The 20804-nt window shown below is 38.5% G+C and overlaps 1 protein-coding gene across 1 annotated transcript in view; it reads left to right on the forward strand.

Moving 5' to 3' along the window:
• The window catches only part of BCAS4 (breast carcinoma amplified sequence 4), a 46076-nt gene that overhangs the window by 13029 nt on the left and 12243 nt on the right, over positions 1-20804 (forward strand). Inside the window, exons 3-4 of the mRNA XM_075166536.1 lie at positions 1690-1791; positions 4175-4309. Coding sequence (XP_075022637.1) covers positions 1690-1791; positions 4175-4309 — 237 coding nt within the window. The remainder of the gene's footprint in view (positions 1-1689; positions 1792-4174; positions 4310-20804) is intronic.

The raw sequence follows: 20804 nt of genomic DNA on the forward strand, positions 1-20804 counted from the left end.
ATAAAGTACATACTGTAAAGATAACAGAGTGTGTCTGTGTATACAGTTATGTTACTGCTGGGGGAGGTGTCGTATATATACTTGGTGGATGTAGTGCTGAGACCAGTAATACAAGAGATACTGTTAGTTTGTTTACAATAGAAAGCTACTACTATTTTGATATGTCTGATTGATGTCCTATTATAGAACACTTATAGCACTATAAAAACACTTGATCTGCATGTACTCATTCTGATAATAAAAATACCATAAAATCTTACTATGAGTCATTTTATGTGAATATAGCTTTGTCTATACTCAGCTTTTAAAAACACAACTTCTCAAAAAAAAAACCACACAAATGAGTTGTGATCATCAGTAAAATGTCTAAATACCTATTAGAATTTATAATGCATGGTCCGTGGATTAAATTACTTATAGCAGGCATTTATGCTTTATTTGAGATTCTGGATTAAATCTCAAAATGCCCAGAAAATTCCCTGCAGTATTAGCCCAACTGCAGATTCTCACTGTTCTAGCTAAAAGATCCTTACTCTTTCCTATGAAGTTGAAGGAAGAATATCTTCTAGCTCAGTCTTTGGGACAAAAATCTCTTTTGAAGGGATCCTCGTTCCTCTGTATTCTTTAAGTCTATTAAAATTGTAAGCTTTAATCCAGAAGTGAACCAAGACTGCCTATATTCCATTGTAGTTGAGAAAGAAGACTTGTATAAAAGTGGGCTTAACTGCCTCTCTTATTTCTCTTGTCAATGTGTTGCTGCTCAGTTTTACAAATTAGAATGCCTATTTGGGTGTTTTAGTGGAGGTTTTCTTGGTTTTGCTTATATCTTTCCCTTTAGAGAGCTCTTCCCAGTTCCTGTCTTATCCATCGTTGTTGGCTTGTACGTTCCATTAGCTGTAGTGCTCTGCTTGGAGGTGTATCTTACTGCTACCTAACAAAGCCCTGGCAGTTGTTTATATAGGAAATTGGGTAATTCTTGCTAACACAACACTCAGCAGGATTTCAGATAAGGTTCAGGCTCTCCTATGGATATCAGAAACAAGCTTGGTTGTAATAAGTAACAAACAAAAAAAATCTTTCCTGGGTTAGGGCACATAATTATTGTGGAAACTGACAGGGACTAGGGAGCAGAAGCTTTCTGTAAGGTGCCTATGCTATAATGTCGTGTGAAGATTCTTGCTGTCCTGAGAACTCTAGTCCTGAGCCCCTGTTGAAGGCAAGATACTAGAAGTGGTGTACTCAAAGCTCTGAGTCTTTCCAAAAACTGATTGAGAAGTAGTATGAGTTAGCACTTCCCCAATAAAATCAAATAATGAAGGATGGTATAGAGGCAGTTTTCATTTTAAATCCATTATTACCCCTCATGTCTACAGTATTTCATAATAGAAAGTAGATGGTCTCTTGGGAGGAGTAGTGTGGAAATTTGGGGAGAAGAGAGAAGGGTCTGGTTACAGTTTTGATGTGGGAGTCCTGTCATCTGCTATTGTTTTTTTAACTGTCTCATGGATTATTTGAGAAAGTAAGTTATTTTTCCAATCTCTACTTGATAACATACTGCAAAAGGGCCCTTGTGATACCTTTTCCAAATAGATGTTTTCTGAAATATTAATGTGAAAAAAATAGTGGAAAAAATAGTGTAGTGTTTGTCTTAAAGATTCATCCTCATGTGAGATACTTCTTTTCATGCAGATTAGAAGTGATACATCACAGATTCTGGACGAGACCATTCCGCTCGTTAAAGACAAGGTGATGGAAATGAACCACATCTATGCCAAAGTTGATAAATTAGAGGTTTGTTCATTGCATTAGAAAATTTACATCCTTTTTTTTATGTGTTTTATAGGTTAACTGTCCAGGTATTTAAATGGAGCACTCAGATGTTTATGGCTCTCTATTGTCTTATGTTTGTTTTTAAATCAATATGTTTACCCATGGTTCAGCACATATAAGTGTTTATGGTTTTGGAACATCACTGAGTAATTTATTGCTGTGGATTCTACAATTCCTAATGGTAGATTAAAAGCATTAGTTTTGGTTTTGATGTTAATAATAATGCTAACAATGTTTATTTGTTTTGTGACTTGAAGGAGTATCTGCGAAACCATTTATAACTTTAAAAATTTGTCTCACATCCAGTGCTGGACATACCCATTTTAAGCTGTTGATGATTGTCTAATGTAGTAGTGGAGAGATTTCTGAGCTCCCATCTTCTGTTGTGTCTGTTTTGGTGTTTATTGTATCCTGAATGAGGGAAGCCAGTATGACTCACTAAGATGATGCCCTCACCATATTTAGTAAGCAGTATGTTAAAATTTGTGTCAACTGAGGGCAAGTTTGCCTCTGGGAGGAATATAATGAAAACATGATGAGATAAATTGTGTAAGGTTTAAAATCAGTTTTAACTGGCTCAAAGTGAAAGAAGAAACCAAGTGTTTGTGGCATTAAATCCAGATAGACAGTGCTTAAGCTTTAGGCTCTAACCCTGTACAAAGTGATATCTTCTGGTAAGGTTTATTACTCTGGGAGGGACAGGACAATTGACTTAGCTTTCAGCAATTTTTCTTTAAATGCAATTAATTTTTTGTAGCTTGCATTTTTTACACCTACATTTGATAACAGACTTATCAAACCACTTCATGTTTTATGGACTTACACAGCACAGGAGAAAGCTTCAGGCAGGAAACTGAGGCAAGGCATCTTAGAACAAAAGTGGGAGTCAACTGTTAACCTCTTTAGAACCTGTCTGATTTTCAGAACTGAGTACCGCAGTCCAAGAAATAGCTAGCGGGTTCTCAGCATACTTGACAATTTGGCCATATTTGAATGTATACTTAAGCTAGGACTGTGAAAAATGGCTAACTGAATCAGGTTCCAAACCAACCGTTTCTGGAAGTGTCTCATCCATTAAAGTCTTTTGCAAATTCCATGCTTATAGGTGGTTGGGATTTTTTGGGGGGAGGAGTGGTGGTGGTCGTTTTGTCTTTAAACAGGAAAATAAAGTTAAAATTCTAAGCAATTACTTGTGCCAAAAGTATGATAAGCAGCAGGGCTCCTTATTACTTTTTTCCCTCTAATACACGGAGGGGGAAAAAAAAACCCTTTCCAGATCCCATTCCCTTAGTACAACTGTAGGGACATAGTAATTTGGAATATGAAGACAACACCAGTCTTTGCTAGGCTACAGGTTGCCCTTGAATAATGCAGCAGAATTTTGTTGATGCTTTTTTTGTTTATCAAGGGAGGATAATACCTTGATTGGCTAGGAATCAGTTTTTCTCCCTAACATTACCAGCTGTAATGGCAGTAATCTGAGAGCACAAGATTAAATTGGCAATTTGAGCAGTAGTTAATGTTTTAATTAGAACTTTTAAATTTAAAGCTTAGCATCCATGGGGATTTTCAAGGGAGAAATTATCTTGTACTCCCAAGAGTAGAAAAGGGAGGGACTGTTGTGTAATGGTTATATAGGATGAGAATTTTGATGTTGCCATTGGTACATTTTTGGCAGTTAATTTACCTGTTCAGCCTCACCTTCCCCATCCCTAAAATGGGCAGTGCTTAACTTCTCAAAAATGTGAAGCTTAATCGTTAATAAAGAGTATCAAAACTCTTTACAAACTGTTCTGTATTTTAACAAGTAAATACTGTGTTCTTTCTAGTTGACTTTCCCTTATGGCTCAAATTTCAGCTGAAACTGAACACATGTATGTTTTAGGACAATAATTCCTGACCTTTTTTAGCTAAAATCACCTGTCATTATCTTTTCCTCTACTGTCTCCTCCCTCCTACCACTTTGGCCACTTTCTCACTCCCACCAGAAGTAGCTGTGTCTTTGCGGGTTCTGAGGAGCTTTTCGCCTCACTGCTGAAATGTCGCTAGACCTTTAGACACTATGCAAGTGCTTACATACTCTGTATGCTGAAAAGGGACCAAAACTCTGCCCTTAGGTAAGGAGAAAAATTAGCCTTAGGTCATGACCAGCGGTTCTTCTCATGGCTGTAAACATCTGTAGTCTACTTAGGAGCATGTGCCCCTTGGATATTTATATTAGCAATAGTGCACTCTGAAATCTTGTTAAAGCTTTTTCTTTGACTTCTGATCTCTAGCTAGGATAATATTGAAACCCAGCACAGGTGCTTTTAATTTTTATTAGGTGTTTTTCCTCTCTCCATAGGCCTTTGTTAAAATGGTTGCACACCATGTTTCCTTCCTAGAAGAGCAAGTGCTTGAAGCAGAGAAGAGCCATGGCACCTTTCTTAATACTGTTTGCAAATTATTTCAGTGTGCAACTATCTCGTCATTTAAAAACGTGAGTATTTTTAAAGTTGCTTCCAGCAGATGGGAAAATGATGTTAAATACCCTTTCTGTTTCAGATGTGGCCTTACAGCATATTTAATCATTAATTTTAAGTGGTGTAGAAGAACTAGCTACAGTTTCCTTCTGTAAAGGGAATTTTTTTACATTTTTTTAAAATTTTCAATAGTTTTCTTTTTTTTAAGAGTTGCTGCTTAGGCATTGAATAGGTCCAGCAGTAATTTTTGAAGATCTCTACATTTTACTCCTGAATTAAAGGATTTTCTCGGTATATGTATATGCAAATAGGAAGCTTGTTATACATCATCTTGCAGTGAGAGACATAAGCGTAGATTGTTCTTTCTACTTAGTCTTTGTTTTTATGTCAGTTATGTTGAAATTACTTCATAGGGTCATCCATGGATGAGCAGTAGAGGGGGATGAGAACTCTTTCAGTGAGTTTTAGCAATATTTGCTGATAGAAGAAGAATGTTGAGAGTCAGGGATAATGAGATCCTATGTGGACTCGAGGAAGCTTTACGTACTCTTCATTCTTTCTGTCCCTGTTCTTTTCCAATAGTGTCTTCATACCATTTACCTTTACACTCTGTTTTCCTTCTCTAAGCTCCCAGGTCATTCTCTGAATCTGTCGTTTCCCCAGCAATTCATCACAATCTCCAGTTAGCCTTTTCTGAACTCATCCCTTCCCTTCCTCCCTTTCCATCTCGATGTGAATCTACCATGTTTTCAGTCTTAGCATATCTCTATCAGGATCCTTGTTCTAGTCTTAACTACCTCCCTGCTTTCTTTTGTCCCTTCTGTATTTCCGCTGTTATGTTTTCCTCCTCATTTTCTTCCAAGGGCTTCTGTGCCAGTATGCATAATACTGGGTAGGCAATAGTACACAGGTATCGGTGATCATGTATGTACAGCTGAACCATTTCAAATTTGTGTCTGGTGTCATAGCAACCTCTGGAAGCTTCAGCTGCAGGAAAAGTCCAGTTCAGTTTCTGCAGATCCAGGACAAACCTTAACTGCTTAAAGAGAATAACGAATATTCAGTCTGGTTAACAGAGGCGTGGACAGGAGATGGTGCATGCTGATTTAATCTTCAGCTGTCAAACTCTAGTGAATCTTTAGAAAACCACAGTTTATATAGACTCAGTAGAGAGTTGTAACTTGGCCAAATTTGGTAATATTTTCAAAGGAATGGGAAAATATGTGATATGAGGGCAGTTTACTGCCAGTTTAAAATCTCTGCTGTAGCTTCTGAAGGCATTGGAGCTTTTCAGAAGAGCTAAACACCACATACTTTTCCTTAATTTCATTATCTGAATTGGCTTGATTTTGTTCCCTAAAACTTTCCAAACATGTTAAACCTACAGCAGATACTCAGTCTGGAAAATACATCAAAGCTGGAAGTTTTGCAAGGTTGGTCTGCCTATACAAATAATGTTGTATAACTGGGACGCCAGCAAGAATGTGGAAAAGGCCAGAATATTTACTCAGAAGCTGGCTTGAGTTGGGCTTGAAGACAGTATAGTGTTTTCAATTTTTTTTCCCTTATAATTACAAAGAAAAATTTTGAAATATTGCATAATTGTGTATTCATACTTGCAGGCATCTTGGAATGATAATATTAGTGAACAAAAGAGAGAAATAAATAGGGAATGGTGTAGCTTCCTACTGTACTGATCTTACTCCTCCTCCCATCCTTTCCCCCCAGAATAGTACATCTAGAAAGCATGGTGAGAGAGGTAACAAGGATGAGCACAGAAAAGGAAAAGTTCTCTCACAGGAATTTCTAAACAGACGAAGACTCAGCCTGAGGGAGGATAGAACAGGATAGAGATTCGTGAAGTCATTCTGTATGTGGAGCAGGTGAATAGAGAATGATTATTCACTCCCTCCATAATTCAAGAACTAGGGTCATCCAATGAAATTATCAGCAGGCAGGTGCACAGTATAAAAAGGGAGGTACTTACTTTACATGATGTATTAATATGCCATAGAACTTACGTCCACACGATGTTATCTATCCTCAAAGCAATTAGACAAGTTCATGGGGGAAAAAAAAATCCAGCAATAGATATTAAACAAAATATCCGTCCTTCAGCCACAAATTCTTGAAGACTGGGAAGTAAGTTTGTATAATTACCCTTTAAACCTTTCCCTAGGCAATCCCTTCAACTGCTCACCACTTAAGAGGGATTATTTGGTTGCATGGACCTTTGAATGATGCAGTACACCTGCTTGTTAATAACTTTTACACTGTGGTTCTCACTGTAAATTCTAGCTCTGAATGACAATGCGCTGTGCTAGTAAGGGATTATTCACTTCTAATAGAAGTGTGCAGGAAAGGATTGAATTGTTTAAGGACATAAATGGAGTTTGAATTTCTACAGCAACTTTCCTTTTGGTTTGGCTGTTGCCTGAAACCTAGTAAGATCCCTGCCAACTATCCAAGTTTCTGTACTCCCTCCAAATCTGTTTCTTTCTAGTTGTCCATCCCTTTTCCCCCGTTATGTAGGATATCATTGCAGAGATGCCCCTTTGGTGTCTTTTGCCATTTGAAAATTAGGTCTGTCCTGACCATTTTTGTAGGTGAGTTTAACTTGTTCTGAAATGATAGTATCCAACTCGTGTATCCTCTCTCCATAGCCTTGATCAGTCTAGGTAAAAAAGTTGGAGAGTTCCCCTCTCTCTGAGTAGAGTGTGTCAGTGTATATGTATTTCAGCTAAGTTTTTTCCTCTTCTAATTAAACATGCATGCTATTTTAAATGTAAGGGAAATCTTATTCTTGTTGTTTTGCAATTATATTTCAAAATGCAGCAAAATCCTATAATGTTTATCTTTTTTATTTTTGGCTGTGTTTTTTGAGTATTCAGAAAGTTGTTTCATATAGACTTCCCGTGCACAGTAACACTGGGAAAGGTGTCTAATCTGTGGGAGAAAAGTGAGTAATCAGAATTCACTTTTTGTGTTAGGAATATCCAGAGGTGGTCTGAAAAGAAACAACCTTATACTAAATATAAATTACAAACATGACTGGGTAAGTCTCACAGGTTATAAGAATATAACACCCCCTGAGGGAACAGAACAGAGGAAATAACTTTCTCTTGTGAAGTTTGCAGCTCTGTGGAAGGAAAGCTTTTCTTCTGTAAAGCTTGAACTTTATATGGGAGAAACTGTGATTTCAAATCTTTTCTCCAAAGATGTTATCTGTGCTCTGGCTGAATGGGGTTCAGCAATCTTAGAGAAAGGACAGGAAATCTGTTCTAGAAAACTTCAGCATGTGGAGTTTAAAAAAACCACTAGTATCTTTTCCAATGGAAGAAAACCGAATGTCAGCAACTCTTGCTGTTTTGTCATGCATCTTGTGATATCTGGCCTTTTCTTAAAGCCAGAAATTTTCTTTCAATCTCATTGGCTGAGAATCTTGACGAATATTTATTTTTAGAGTAATTTTTAACCCTTGTATAGTTGCAGGGAAAGGCTTATGAAATCATAACCTCCAAAAAATGTCATGCCAATGGTATGAAGAAAAAGGTGCATGTTTGTTAGATTTTTTTCGGAGGCTTTTTATTGTCTTTTTCTTTCTGCTAATATTGTAATCTCTAGAACAGCAGCTGCTTATCTGAGGTGGGGTTTGCTGCCTTGTCTTGGCTAAGGCACTGGCTAGTGGTTTTTCCTGATACCTGGGGTAGATTCTGACAAATTGAGCTGGGAAATTGATAATGGGATATGAAGCATTCTGTGTGCTGCTTTATTAGTTCATCTGAGTTCAGCAATGAGCAAAAGTTATTGATGAGTTATACTGACTAAAGTGTCTAGGAAAGAGACCTGTACTTAGCGGTTCTTATCAGTGGTTACCAGTGTAAAGTGTGGAAGTGGACATAGACTGGCTGCTGTCTCCATAGATTGATAGTAGATTCATTCTCTGAGAGAAGAAAGCTCAGAAGGACTAAGGAGCTGTGTAGAGTTAAGGTTTTGCTTAATGTAGAAGAAGCTAGCTGGGTTTGAATTTTCATAAATAAATCGTAACAAAAACAAATCATTGGAATAAGAAACCTTTCCTATATTGAGACTTTGCATTTTTTTTAACTTTTGCAGATGTAACTTGGTGTTGGTTTCAGCTTCACTATTTGCTATATATTACCAATTTCTTTTCTTGAAGACTCCAAAGCAGCACATATCGGGATTTCTGTTACTGTCTTTCCCACTGACAACGTGTGATCACATATATGTCATGCTACTTCTTCATGTCCTAATTTACCTCACAAGATAATGTTTAGTGTTTCCAAAATGCTATGAGATTTTCTGACAGCCTTGAAGAAAAATATTTGTTAAATTATTACTAAAACATACCAGATGGGAAAGATGAGAAGAGAGAAAATAGAGCAGAGTATTTCAAAACTGGGGGTGTACTATGTTCATATTTAAAACTCATTAATTTTCAAGTGCTGAATACTACCAGCCATTTTTTTTAATATTGGGGAAAATAAAAAAATCTGACATGTACTTAAATATTTAATGTTAAGAACTTTGGGGGCGTGTTCAGCTTATTTTACCTGCAGCTATGCTTGAAGTTCAACCAGTTCTATTCTGATTTGGACTGATTCGTTAACTGGTTTGGGAGCCCCAGAGAGGTCACACTGGTTCTGTGTTGAGAAAGATAACACTTAAAAATGGGAAGATTCAAGTGAGGGGATGTAGAAGGCCCAGAAGTCAAGATTTCAGCTACCCATGGCTTTAGCCCTCATTCGCCTGCTTCTTTGACGGAGCCTGCACAATTCTCGAGGTTAACTGAGAGTTTCTTGCCAGTTTGCTGAGTCTGGCGTACAGCGGAAGAGAGAGGCTGCAACACTGTGCTTGGACATCCAGCAGTGCTACTGGTTTGGAGGAGCAGATGTGAGTGCTTGGGGCTTGAACACTGCACACAGGAGCAGAAATACAGACATGCACACCCCTGTGTATTGAAAACATCAGGGAAGGCTGGGGGAGAAGTGGGAGTTTGGGCTGGTAGGATCCAGCAGGCACGCATACAACACTGTTGACAATAACAGTATGCAGTTTTCAAGTGTGCGTGAACAGAAGTCAAAATACAAAATACTACCCGTTCCCACTTGAACCAATTTTGTTTGGATGCACCTAGAGCAGGTGTAAAAAGTCTTTACACTAGAAATGTCATTGTTAGTCTGTCCAAAGCAGGACAGTGCAGTGGCATATAAATAAGGATTTGTGCAGCACATGTTCTGAATTACATACATAGTGATGGGGAGAAACTGTAATGTAATTGCTGCTCTGTAGAGAGCAGTTGGTACAAAGTGTCTCTTGTACTAAACAGGTGCCACTTAGCGGGGATATCAGCTTTTAATCGAGCCATCATCTGAAATGGTAGTGGAAAAAAAATCCTCTAGCTTATGTGCAACAAGGAAGTTAAAATAACAATCCAGATTCTTTTTTTTAATCAGTGCTAAGATTGGCTTCTGACTTCCTGTTCTTTAATGGGAAGGGATTGGCCCTTTATGTTTTGAAAGAGACCGAGCCAATTCCTCTTGCAAAATTCCAGTACTGAGATCAAATGAATGAATAAAAACAGTTAGGAAAAACTTGATTTGTCAGAAAGCCACCTTCTTTAGTGCTCTCATCTCTTTTCTATCATAGAAATTGTTTTTAAGCTATAATTGCATCTCACTGACAAAAGCTTCTGGCTACATATGTAAAGATTTGTAAAATAATGCCTTTCTGTAAACTGGTATAATCTGTGCCAGAAAATAGAAACCCAGCCTCTGCATGTAAAGAGCTCCTCCTCCAGAGTTCAGTTTCAGTGACTCTATTGGTTAGTATTGTTGAGCTTTAAATATATTCTGCAGTACATGGTTTACTAAGCTTTGATGCTTGCTCTTGAAAGGCAAGAAAAAATCTTCCTTCAGAAGTGTTTTACGTAACATTACCCTGTGCAGAGTTAAAGTGAATTAGTTACAGGAAAGATTTTAGCTGGCACCAGTGAAATAAGCGGTAAATGTCTTTTCACCCTCCCCTTTTCTTATGTTCCTTTTGGCTGCTCCTGTAAAGAATGCAGCAAGCAGTGGCTACTGCTCGCACTATTGATTTAAGTATTTGCATGTTATACATTGCAGCTCTGCAGTGGCCTGTCTTCTGGGGCAATATAAGATGTCTTCAGTTGTATCAGATTTTCTGTTTGTACTTGCATTTCTGTCTTCCATATGAGGTTCTGTGCCATTATATCCATTGTTAAACAGGATTGTGTGCACTCATCGTTACAAAACAATGCGTGTAAAATACTTGTGGTTCGCAATCCCAGTGGTTCAGGGTTCCTATTCATAAACCTGTGCTGTGCTGCTGTCGATTCTTAAAAAAACAAAAGCAATAAAATAATAAAAGCTAAAACTTGGCTGCTGTGTCTCTAGCATGAATGCCCTAGGGCCAGCAGAGCAGCACATTGTGAAAGGTGCTGTTGGGTCCCTTTCTTAGCAGAATTATTTGTCTCAATTTTTCTCGCAACATCCCGGTTTCTTTGTTAGAGGTGTGCCATTCATACATCTGGTGTTAAGAGAATTCAACCACATTTTCCAAAATATTAGAATTCTCTTACTAAGAAAGGATGACTGCTTTCCCTCTTTCAGGGTTTCTTTGGTTATACTATTTTTCTCAGTTTATGCTCTACCAGCTAAATTTTAAATTCTAGCTGAGATGCAGAAACATACTGCAGATTAGATGATGTTAGGGTTAAACATTTCAAATGGATTGTAATACATTGAGAAATTATGTTCTTGCCAGCAATAGTTGTGGTGAACTTGTTGGGAACTTTGTTTTACCATATTTCTGTGGATTATTGTCTCCACAGCATGGTATGCTCCTCCACTTATTTCTGTAACCATGTAATATATACTTTTGTAATGGTGTCTCATCAGGGGAATGTCTGTAGAAATTGTGGTCTCAGTGTGACAAAAGCAAAAATTTCTGTGTTTATTTTGTTCCTATTTTTAATTCTGCACAAAAAAAAGTTGACCTTTAAAATTATTTTCTGTTTACAAACATTTTACTTTAAAAAAAAAAAATCATAATTTATACTAGGGGCTAGATCTTGAAGCACATGATTGACAGTAGTTCCAGGCGCAAACTGCTTTCTGGGTAAACACGCGAGACAAATGGGAAAAAGGAAACACATGCACCATCTTCTGATGGGAACCGGAGGCATACAGAAATAAAATGACTTTATTATGGTTGCACCGTAAATCTACAGTATGGCCTGGCACAACATTGAAGTGTCCACAGAACCCTGAGTAGAAGACTTTCTCTACGTGAAACTTGTTTGCTGAACTATTGTAATGCTTTAGCTTTCCACCTGAAGTCCTTTTTTAAAGGATTAAAAAAGAAGAGGTGAACAAAGAATCCATTTTATAACTGGATAAACTGGTACAAGACTCAAGAAGATACTATGAGCTAGTAAAAGGTTTAAATAGAAAAATCCTCACTCCAGATATTCTGCACAGAGTAATTTCTGTGTTAAAATTTGGATGAAGTTGGCATGAAGGAATTTTGGAAAGGAATTTTTATACTGATTTGGCTTTTATAATATGGAACACATCATAGCTTGTGGATTTTCACAGTATCCTAAAGGGATACTCAAACAGGAGCAACTCTCATATAAATCACTCTTATTGTAAATCAGGTTGACTTTTTCTGGAAGTACATTTATAGATTAAGATGAATGAAATATGAAGGCTATCTGCGAAATAAAGATCTTGGTCCTGTATAAATACTTTCAAATAAAGTTAACCATAAGTATGTGTATAACTATCAACTCATATGCAAAGTGATCCACAAAATAGTGTTGTTTGTGAAATTAGTCTGACTGTTAGCTTTCACTAAAGTACTTGATATAATTTGTGTGCGAGGTGAGAGGTAAAGTGAAGAGTCAGATACTGGAGAAATTTTTTCTTCTCTCCCTTTTAACAAATGACCACAGTGCTGCTAAAGGCCACATTGCTGTTACTAAATTGCCTGTTCTCCTCCAAAATGTCCTGGCTAAGCAAGGTCAGTTAGAAGGTGTTACAATTTTTGCACAGGCATACTCTGACAAATGTGGATTCTACGTTCTTGCTCCGAGTAAAGCCAGAGTCTTATTCTAGCCCTGTGGCACCATCTGCTTATGGAGTTTATTACTGCCTTCCTGTCTGCCCTCCCCCAGCTTCACACAGATGTCCAATTAACTCCCCCCTTCCTCTGCTCTTTCCTCCATCTCCTTGTGCTGCCACATAGATGTTCCTACTTGGGACACCCACCGCTTTTTAAAAAGTAGTTTATCAACTCATTTCCAATGCCTCTGCCTTTTCTGTGTGAGACTGTTACATATGGAAGTCTCCTGGGGGGTTCTACTGGCCTTCTCTGTGACTCATTTTCCTGGTAACTGCTCTTGTCTTGGTGGTTGTTCGTACTTCCTCCACGTGGATTTTGTTTGGGACCTTTTTTTAGAGAGTAACATGTCATCTAGGAGTATGTGTAACTGTTAAATGCATTTAGAATAAATACCTGTATTACAGGGCAATAATGAGAAAAAAGGAATAACTAGAAGTCAAATAGGTGAAGTGGGTGCCAAGTTCTTGTGAAGAAGAAAACAGTGGCTGGATCTTTTGTTGGTATGTTGAAGTAAAGTGAAACCAAAGTTTTATTTTCTTGTATGTGCTGGGCTATTAACGGGCAATTTCGCCGTGTGGAGGGACACTAGAGAAGAGGCAGAGAAGCCAACTGGGATTGAAAATCACTGCAGCTGTCTTAATGCAAGTGGTTCTCTCTTTGAGCTTTCAGTTTAATCTATGCAGTCTGCCACATTAATTCTTGAAGTAGCTCTTAAATGGGTAGCTGTAAAAGGGGTAATCTTGGTCCAATATAATTTTAAAAATAGGAACTTGAATGTTGTAACAGGAGAGACACACATCTTTGTCTCCTAGCATCAAAACTGTCTCAAGTAAATACGCAATTTCACAGTAGTCTTCGAAATTATGAAAGATGTTAACCTGTGCAACTTTTTTTAGTACAGAGAAAGCTACTCACAAAATGAATTCAAATCTCAGGAAAAGAGCAGTTAAGGAAGGAACTGAGGACAGTAATACTTAAACACATGGGTTTCATTAATGTGAGAATGAGTGAAGTGTTGGAAATGCTAAATGAATTCAAAAACACCTGGGCTCCTTTGTGGAGAGGAAAGATCTGGTGAAAGATCTGGGGTGGAAGTAGAAAGGCATGAGTTTTAAGTATGAAGGATCTGGGACCAGATGAGGTTTTTTTCACTATAAAGAATGCCTTGTTTTCAAGTATTTGTGGCATGAATATATCCTGTTAATGTCTTTTTTTCAGTTGTGTGCGACATAGGCTGACATTTGTTTACTTTGGTTACAACTACAGGGGTTTTTTTTTGTTTTGTTTTGTTTTGTTTTCCCCACTATTTCCAGTCATCGGGAATAGGACCCCAGCAGCTAATGAAGTTTTAGCAAAATCAAATCATGGTAGGTAATGCTGGGAATACATCCAAAGAAAGGTGACATCCAGAGAAATTACACTATGCTATAGTTTTATGAAAGTAAAATAGTTCTATGGACTAGTAATAGGGAATGGATAAGATGGATCTTTAGCCAGAAGTCACAATTTCAGGTTTCATGCATTGACTTCATCATTACAACTGGGGCATATATTGGAGCCAGTGTTTGTGCACAGTTACTGTGTGGTGACTCTTGTGAAAAGGTTTTGTCCAGCTTCCCGTGGATAGGTTTCCACCTCATACACCATCACCACATCTACTTCTCTCCCTGACCGCTTCTGTAAAGAAACTTGTTTTGGAATTTGCCTATCTAGATCAGGACCTGCTGCTCAGTGTGTCTGGCATTTTAATGGTAGATGTCACGCACCAAAGTGGTCCCTTGGATGCTTTCTTTATAAGCACCCATTTAAAACATGACGCTTGTTAAACGGCACAAATGCAGATCTGGCAATTTTTTTTCTTTTTTTTTCTTGGCAACAGCTAAGCAGAACTTCATGGCACATAACTTCAGAAACATTTATTCCTTGGTGACCTGGTGCCATAGCAAATTCCTTTCCCCTTGCATTACTGAAATGCTTTAGTGCTCTTTAGGATTAATACTAGAAGCACACTGAATATCAAATGAAATACCATTTTGGCCAAAACTAAAACAAAGCTTACCATCATGTCTTCGCATCCTCTAAGTCACAGGCCCAACTTTTGGGGCAAAATGTTGATCACCTTTAGTTTTCAAGGGAGTAAGAAGTTAGGACTTTTTTTTTTTTTTAAAAAGCTAATTTTTTAATTTTTGAAAAAAATTAGTTTAAAAATTGCATGTTTCACAAAGTGGAGAAACATTCCCTCTGCTGGTATCCATCCCTTCCTGGCTGGGCCATTTTCTGTGGCTGGCAGGCAGTTTTGTGTGTGATGTAATGGTTGTGTTGCAGGAAAGGTGCTTTGCTGTGCTGGAGCCTCTAGGAGCCGTAGCGACCAGCATTTTTTTCCAGAGCCTCCAACACAAATGCGCACACGCAGGCACACGCGTACACGCTCATGCATTGGTTCCCTTATGCACTCTGTCTACTAGCATATTACCCTTCCCCCACCTCTTTTACAAAGTGTTTCTCCCTGAGGCAAATTTCTTGCTGTCTGGAGTACCAAACATGCACAGGCACTTTCTTTTTTCTTTAAGATTTCCCAGTGTAGCTATTATAAGGCAGCAATAGCTAAAAAGACTATTTTACATAGGTTCTTCTGTTTTTAGTAGAGAGACAGAGAGTGAGTGTGTGTGCATGTGTAAAAAAATTAAAATAAACCCATAGTTTATGGCTAAGTGAGGCCAGGTTTCTCCTATTTCTTTTTTTGAAGTGTCTTTACTCAGCAGTCACGTTTTTTCCTTGTGGTAAAAAATGCAACATGAGCAGATGGCAAGTATTAACACATGAAATGCAGTGCCTGCTTGAAGTTGATTTAACAGTGCTGTAGGTTTCTGTCACTGGCTTTCAGTTAGTTAAGTAGTGTTTACAAGTTAATGAATTTGTTCCACTTGAAATATTTGATGGTATGTGGAGAGGTTCAGCAGTAAAGGGATCCTTTAGAAGTAATCGAGGAAAGCATGGGTTTCTAGACACTGAGCTTGTGGGTTTTTTTTTCCTTTGACTGATTTTAGCATTTTTGGCATTAATATGAAACTGAAAAGAGAGGCAGAAGGAACAATAGTAGATAGCAATACACAGCCTTTTCTCTTACATTGTGATACTGCTTTGAGCACTGCAGTGTTACCATACCTTATAGCAGCTCCATATTTGACCCGTGTAGTTTGCAGTTTCATTTCTATTGAATGTTCCTAAACTTTAGACAAGGATTTGAAAAACAAATAAAGTTTTATGTAGCAAATCAGGAAACATTTTCATATTTCTATGTGGTCTGCTTCCATACTTGCTTTGGAGGTATGAGTGCAAACTATTAAATAGGCTGCTATATATAAATTAGCCCACATTTGGCAGCAAAACTGCCTAGAATAGGGTGATCAAATTCAGTATATTTTCAGTTCGTGCGTAAGACTCCTTACTACAACACCACATGCTATGTACCTAATAACATTTGAAACTAAGCCAGCTCCAAGAATTGTATTCATAGTAAGAAACAAATACTGGTTGCTGGTAATTGAGCATCATACACACTTGGTATTATACACAGCAAATTTCTCTCTGCATAGAATGCTCCGTTTGTCAAAACTACCTAAACACCTAAACCTGCAAACCTGTATTCCTTGTCAGGCAACCTGTAAGCATGAGTGCACAGAAAGAGTTAACATATTTTACTATTTGAGCACTTGGTGCCAAAATAATATGTTTTAAAGGCTTAGCTGATATTTCTGGCATTAGTTTTTGAGTTTTCTAAAATTGTAGATTTTAGTTTTGTTAGGGTTTTGTAAAATATGTTACTCACTTTAATAACAGTTTATTCAAACAGGACTGAAGGTCAAGTTCCTGTTTGGAAAGGGTACCATACTTAGTTCACCTTTGACTTGAAATGTAAGATCGTAACTGCCAGATAAGACCAAACTAATTGCTCTGAATATGCATAAGTGTATCTTTAATACCAAAAAACTGACAGTGATTTACTGTATCCTTTAGGAAGGCTTCTCTCCCAAGTAAACAGTGCTTAGTTAGTTATGGTTAAGATCAGCCTCAGCCTGCGAGCACAGACAGCGGTGCAGCTTTCTTGACACGGAGGCCTGAGGTCACAGGATTTTAACGGAGAGATGGTACGGTTAACCCCCTGCCTGTCCTGGAGCGGTCTGTGCTCCTGCTGTGTGGAGTTCATACACAGAAATGAGACTTGTTAACCCATGCATTTTATTGGGCTTTATGGATGTGTGACATCATTGGCAGCCAATCAGAAAGTGCTTTAGGGCAGAGTTTAAAAGCTATTTCATAATATATTTATATTCAGTGCAGATATTTTTGGGCTTCAGTAGCATTCATTTTGTCGCAGAGTCCATGTGGCAATATGGCTTGGGGAAAAAAGAAGGTATGAAAATAGCATGTTTGCCCTTGTTTTTTGTAATTCAGCTGGGTGGCGAAATGCTATAGAAAGCGTAGCTGGTACACTGCAAAACAGTTATTATGGAAACGATTTTCTTCCTCCAGCAGCAGTAATGCTGCGAGCCGATCTTGGGCGATTGTTGCGTGCTCCCTGCTAGGCTGCTTCTGCTTAAATAGTCAGACCTGCAAATATTTCCCAAGCTGCTCTGGTTTGCCAAGAACAAAAATGCAAGATAGTCTGCAGAAAATGTGTGTGTGCCTGTGTGCCAGCCAGAGTCACCCCGGCAGCTGGGCTCGGCTCTGCTCAAATGGAGTCACCCCTCGCTCGTCCCAGCCAGGCTTGGCTGGGTTCGGTTTGGCTGGACTGGGCTTCCCCCACCCATTCTCCAGCCCTTGTGCAGCACCCGCGCCCTGATGTGCAAGGCGCCTTGCCTTGCCTTTGCGTAGTCGCGTGCAGACTGTTCTATTCTCTGTTAGTTGACATAACTTTACCTATTGAAGGAGAACCGTTCGCTGATAGTGTCTCTTCCAGAAAAGTCTGGTTAATCCATGCAACTCCCCCACAATTCCTGCTTAACTCTTTCATTTCCAGAGTGCCCCCTGTAGCAGGACCATATGGGATTGTAAAACCAAACTATTACTATAATTTCCACACCATAAGAACAATTTTTGGTATCAGTTGTTACTAAGACAAAATTGTATTTCTTTTTATAGAAAAAAGAAATGGAGGCTTGTATCAGTGGTGTGACTATTATTACTTTTATTTTTATTTTGGGCTGTTTCTCCTCCCACTTAAGCACTGTGGCTGTGCTGATGTCAGGTTGCTAAAAGTCGCTATTTACATATATTCCACGACGGGTCTGCAAAGCATACAAGTGCAGTGCTGACTCCTTCGTCCTGTTGGGATCCCAAAGATTTTATCTGCTCCTGAGCCAAAGACTTGGAAAGAAGTCTTTCAGATGCTAGCTGTATCTCTAGCATGCTGTTCAGTGTTCACAAATGATTTAGAAAATCAGGCATACAATGAGATGAGAAAGCTTGTTGACATAGTTATTTTGAGATCATAGAAGTGAATGCCAACTGCAGAGAGCTGTAGACAGATCTTGCAACATTGAGAGACTGAGTGGAAAAACTTGTAGACAAAATGAAATGTCAATAAATATAAGGTGATGCAAATGGGCGTGATGCGAGTGAGCCTTACATGTATGGTATTGGTCTCTGAACTAGCATTTTTCACTAAAGAAAGAGATCATGAAGTAATCACAGATGGCCTCATGAAAACTTTCAGTACACAGGTTAGTAGCAGGCACGAAAGAAAACTGAATGTTAGGAATTATTAGCAAAAGTGCAAAGAAAGAAAATAAAAACCTTCTTGTGCCACTCTGTAAATCTGTGGCTTCATCTTTAATACTGACTGAAGTTCTGGTCCTATTGCAGCAGAACTAGAAAAGGCATCTAGAACAGGAGTTTGGAACCACATCCCTTTGGGAAACAGCTAAACAGATTATGATTTTCTCTTTTCCACACTGGAGAAGAATGCACTAGAGTTCTTTGAAATCTAAAATTGCATGAGGCAGTAAATAGAAATTATTATCAAGAAATAGGCTCAAAATGAACTAAAAGGGTTTTTTTCATGCAATATATTAATGAAGTTTGGAACTCATTGTTACTGCAGTTGTAAATGAAAGAAGATTTATGTATGTTAAATTTGATGAGACAAAGTAATTTAGCGAAGTTACCTTTCTATTTCTAGTAACCCTATGCTGCAAATTCCTATAGGTTAGGAGCGTATTCAAGGCAGGAACACTGCATACTTGCCCTGTTTTTATACTCTAAGCATCAGCTGTTGGTCTCAGCTGGAGACAAGTTACTAAGCTTTGATTTGACAGTGTAGGCACGCTGGCTATTCTTGTATTTGTGCACAGATTTCTTCTTGTACTACTGTAGAACAGCATCACAGCTGCTGACTAGAAGTTGACATATAAGCCAAACCTCATTGATCTTTGTTTCCTGCTGTATTACTCTTGGAAACTGAGTGTAATTTTCCATCTCCTATGACTTGTGGGTGGGTCAGTCTCCCTGTTTGTGTGAATGCCTTCCCAATGAGCATTAGAATATTGTACATTTTGCCAGGCTAAATCTAACACTTCCAGTTTTGCCACATTTCTAGTATCTGCTGGATTGTCCAAGGTGCTGTGTGCTTTCAATTCCCATTGCTTTACATGGAAATACAGTAGGGCTAGGACTTGTCTGTTTTAATACTTTTCCTTTATGAATACTTTTTCTAGCACCGATTCTCTATTAGGAATGTTGAGTTTGCTCTAACTGTGAAGTTATCAGGAATGATATGACTATGATGTAACTGTGGATAAGGGGAAAGCAGTTGATATTCTGTACCTTGTCTTCAAGAAGTCTTTTGATACAGACACCCACAGCATCCTTGTATCCAAATTGGGATGTTATGATCTAGATGGCTGGACTACTAGATGGGTGAAAAAACTGATTAGATCATTAGACTTGAAGAGTAGTTGTTCATGGTTTGTCGTCTACCTGGAGGCCAGTTACAGGTGTAGTTTGTCAGACATTTGCCTAATATCTTTATCAATGACCTGGAGGAGGAGACAGAATGCACCCTCTTCAAGTTTGTGGACCGCAGTGAACTAAGGGGTGTGCTCCAGAATAGGGCTGCCTTTCTGAGGACATCAGCTGGCCAAAGGGATGTGCTCATGTGAATCTTATTAAATTCAACAAGGACAAGCACTAAATCCTGCACCTGGGATGAACTAACACTGTGCTATGGTACAAGCTGGGGATTGACTGTGTGGAGAGCAGCTCTACTGAAAAAGACCCAGGGATCTTTTTACATGACAGGCTAAGCATGAGTTAGCAATGTGCTATCCATGAAGGCCAACAGATGATTGGACAGTATCAACAGAAACATGACCAGTAGATTGAGGGAAGTGATTATCTTTTTAAGTGGGCATTCCGTAGACTTTATTTGGAATACCACACCTAGTTTTGGGGGCTGCAGTACAAGAAAGATGTTGATAAACTTGACTGAGCTCAGGGAAGGGTCACCAAGATGCTTGGGCTGGACAACATGATCATTGAAGAGAGGCTGAGACAGCTGAGTTTGTTCATCCTGAAGAAGAGAAAACTTACTGGGACATAATAGTAGCCTTCCAGTGTGCTTAAGAAGTTTCCGAGAAGATGAAGCTAAGTGCTTTAGTGAGGTGAAGGGGAGACAACAGTCATAAATTGCAATGGGATGTTCTGACAGCCTCATCTATTCCTTCAGTGCTGCTGGACCTAGTGTAATAAAATTGGTGAGTTTATGTATGAAGTTTCATACTGTTTCATTGCCCCCATTTTACAGATAATAGAATGGAAGTACAGAAACTGTAAAGGCTCTTGTTTAGAGTCATTCAGACTACATCCAAATGCTTTTCTAGTATGAGTTTGAGCTCAGTTTGTCTCGCATCCATACTGCCTGATTGCTTATTCTTAGTCTCAGACAAGGAGTTGGAAGGTTGTTTTGCATTATGATAATATTGAAACAGCGAGCCAGCTTGGGAAGCAGGCTCTTTCCTCGACTTGGCTACTACTATTGACTTAGAGTGAATCATTTACAAAGTTAAGGAAAGGAGCGTGAACTCCTTGTGCTTTGTCATGTCTATTTTTTTATTAGCCTTATCTGATTCCCATAATAATTACAGACTCCTTACTGAATATAATGCTGCCTCATGCTTCAGATGGATGGTATTATTTTTGTTTACTTCTGTCTGTGGCATTATTCCAGAAAGTGAAAGCAGTTTGAGTTGTTCCTTAGGGACCTCAGCTGCTGTTCCATGTGCAACAGGCTCCAAATGTTTAAAAGTCTTAGATGAGAAAATGTGTTGGTGTGAATTGATTTGC

The sequence above is a fragment of the Calonectris borealis genome, chromosome 17 (assembly GCF_964195595.1).
Source record: "Calonectris borealis chromosome 17, bCalBor7.hap1.2, whole genome shotgun sequence".
In the NCBI taxonomy this organism is placed as follows: domain Eukaryota; kingdom Metazoa; phylum Chordata; class Aves; order Procellariiformes; family Procellariidae; genus Calonectris; species Calonectris borealis.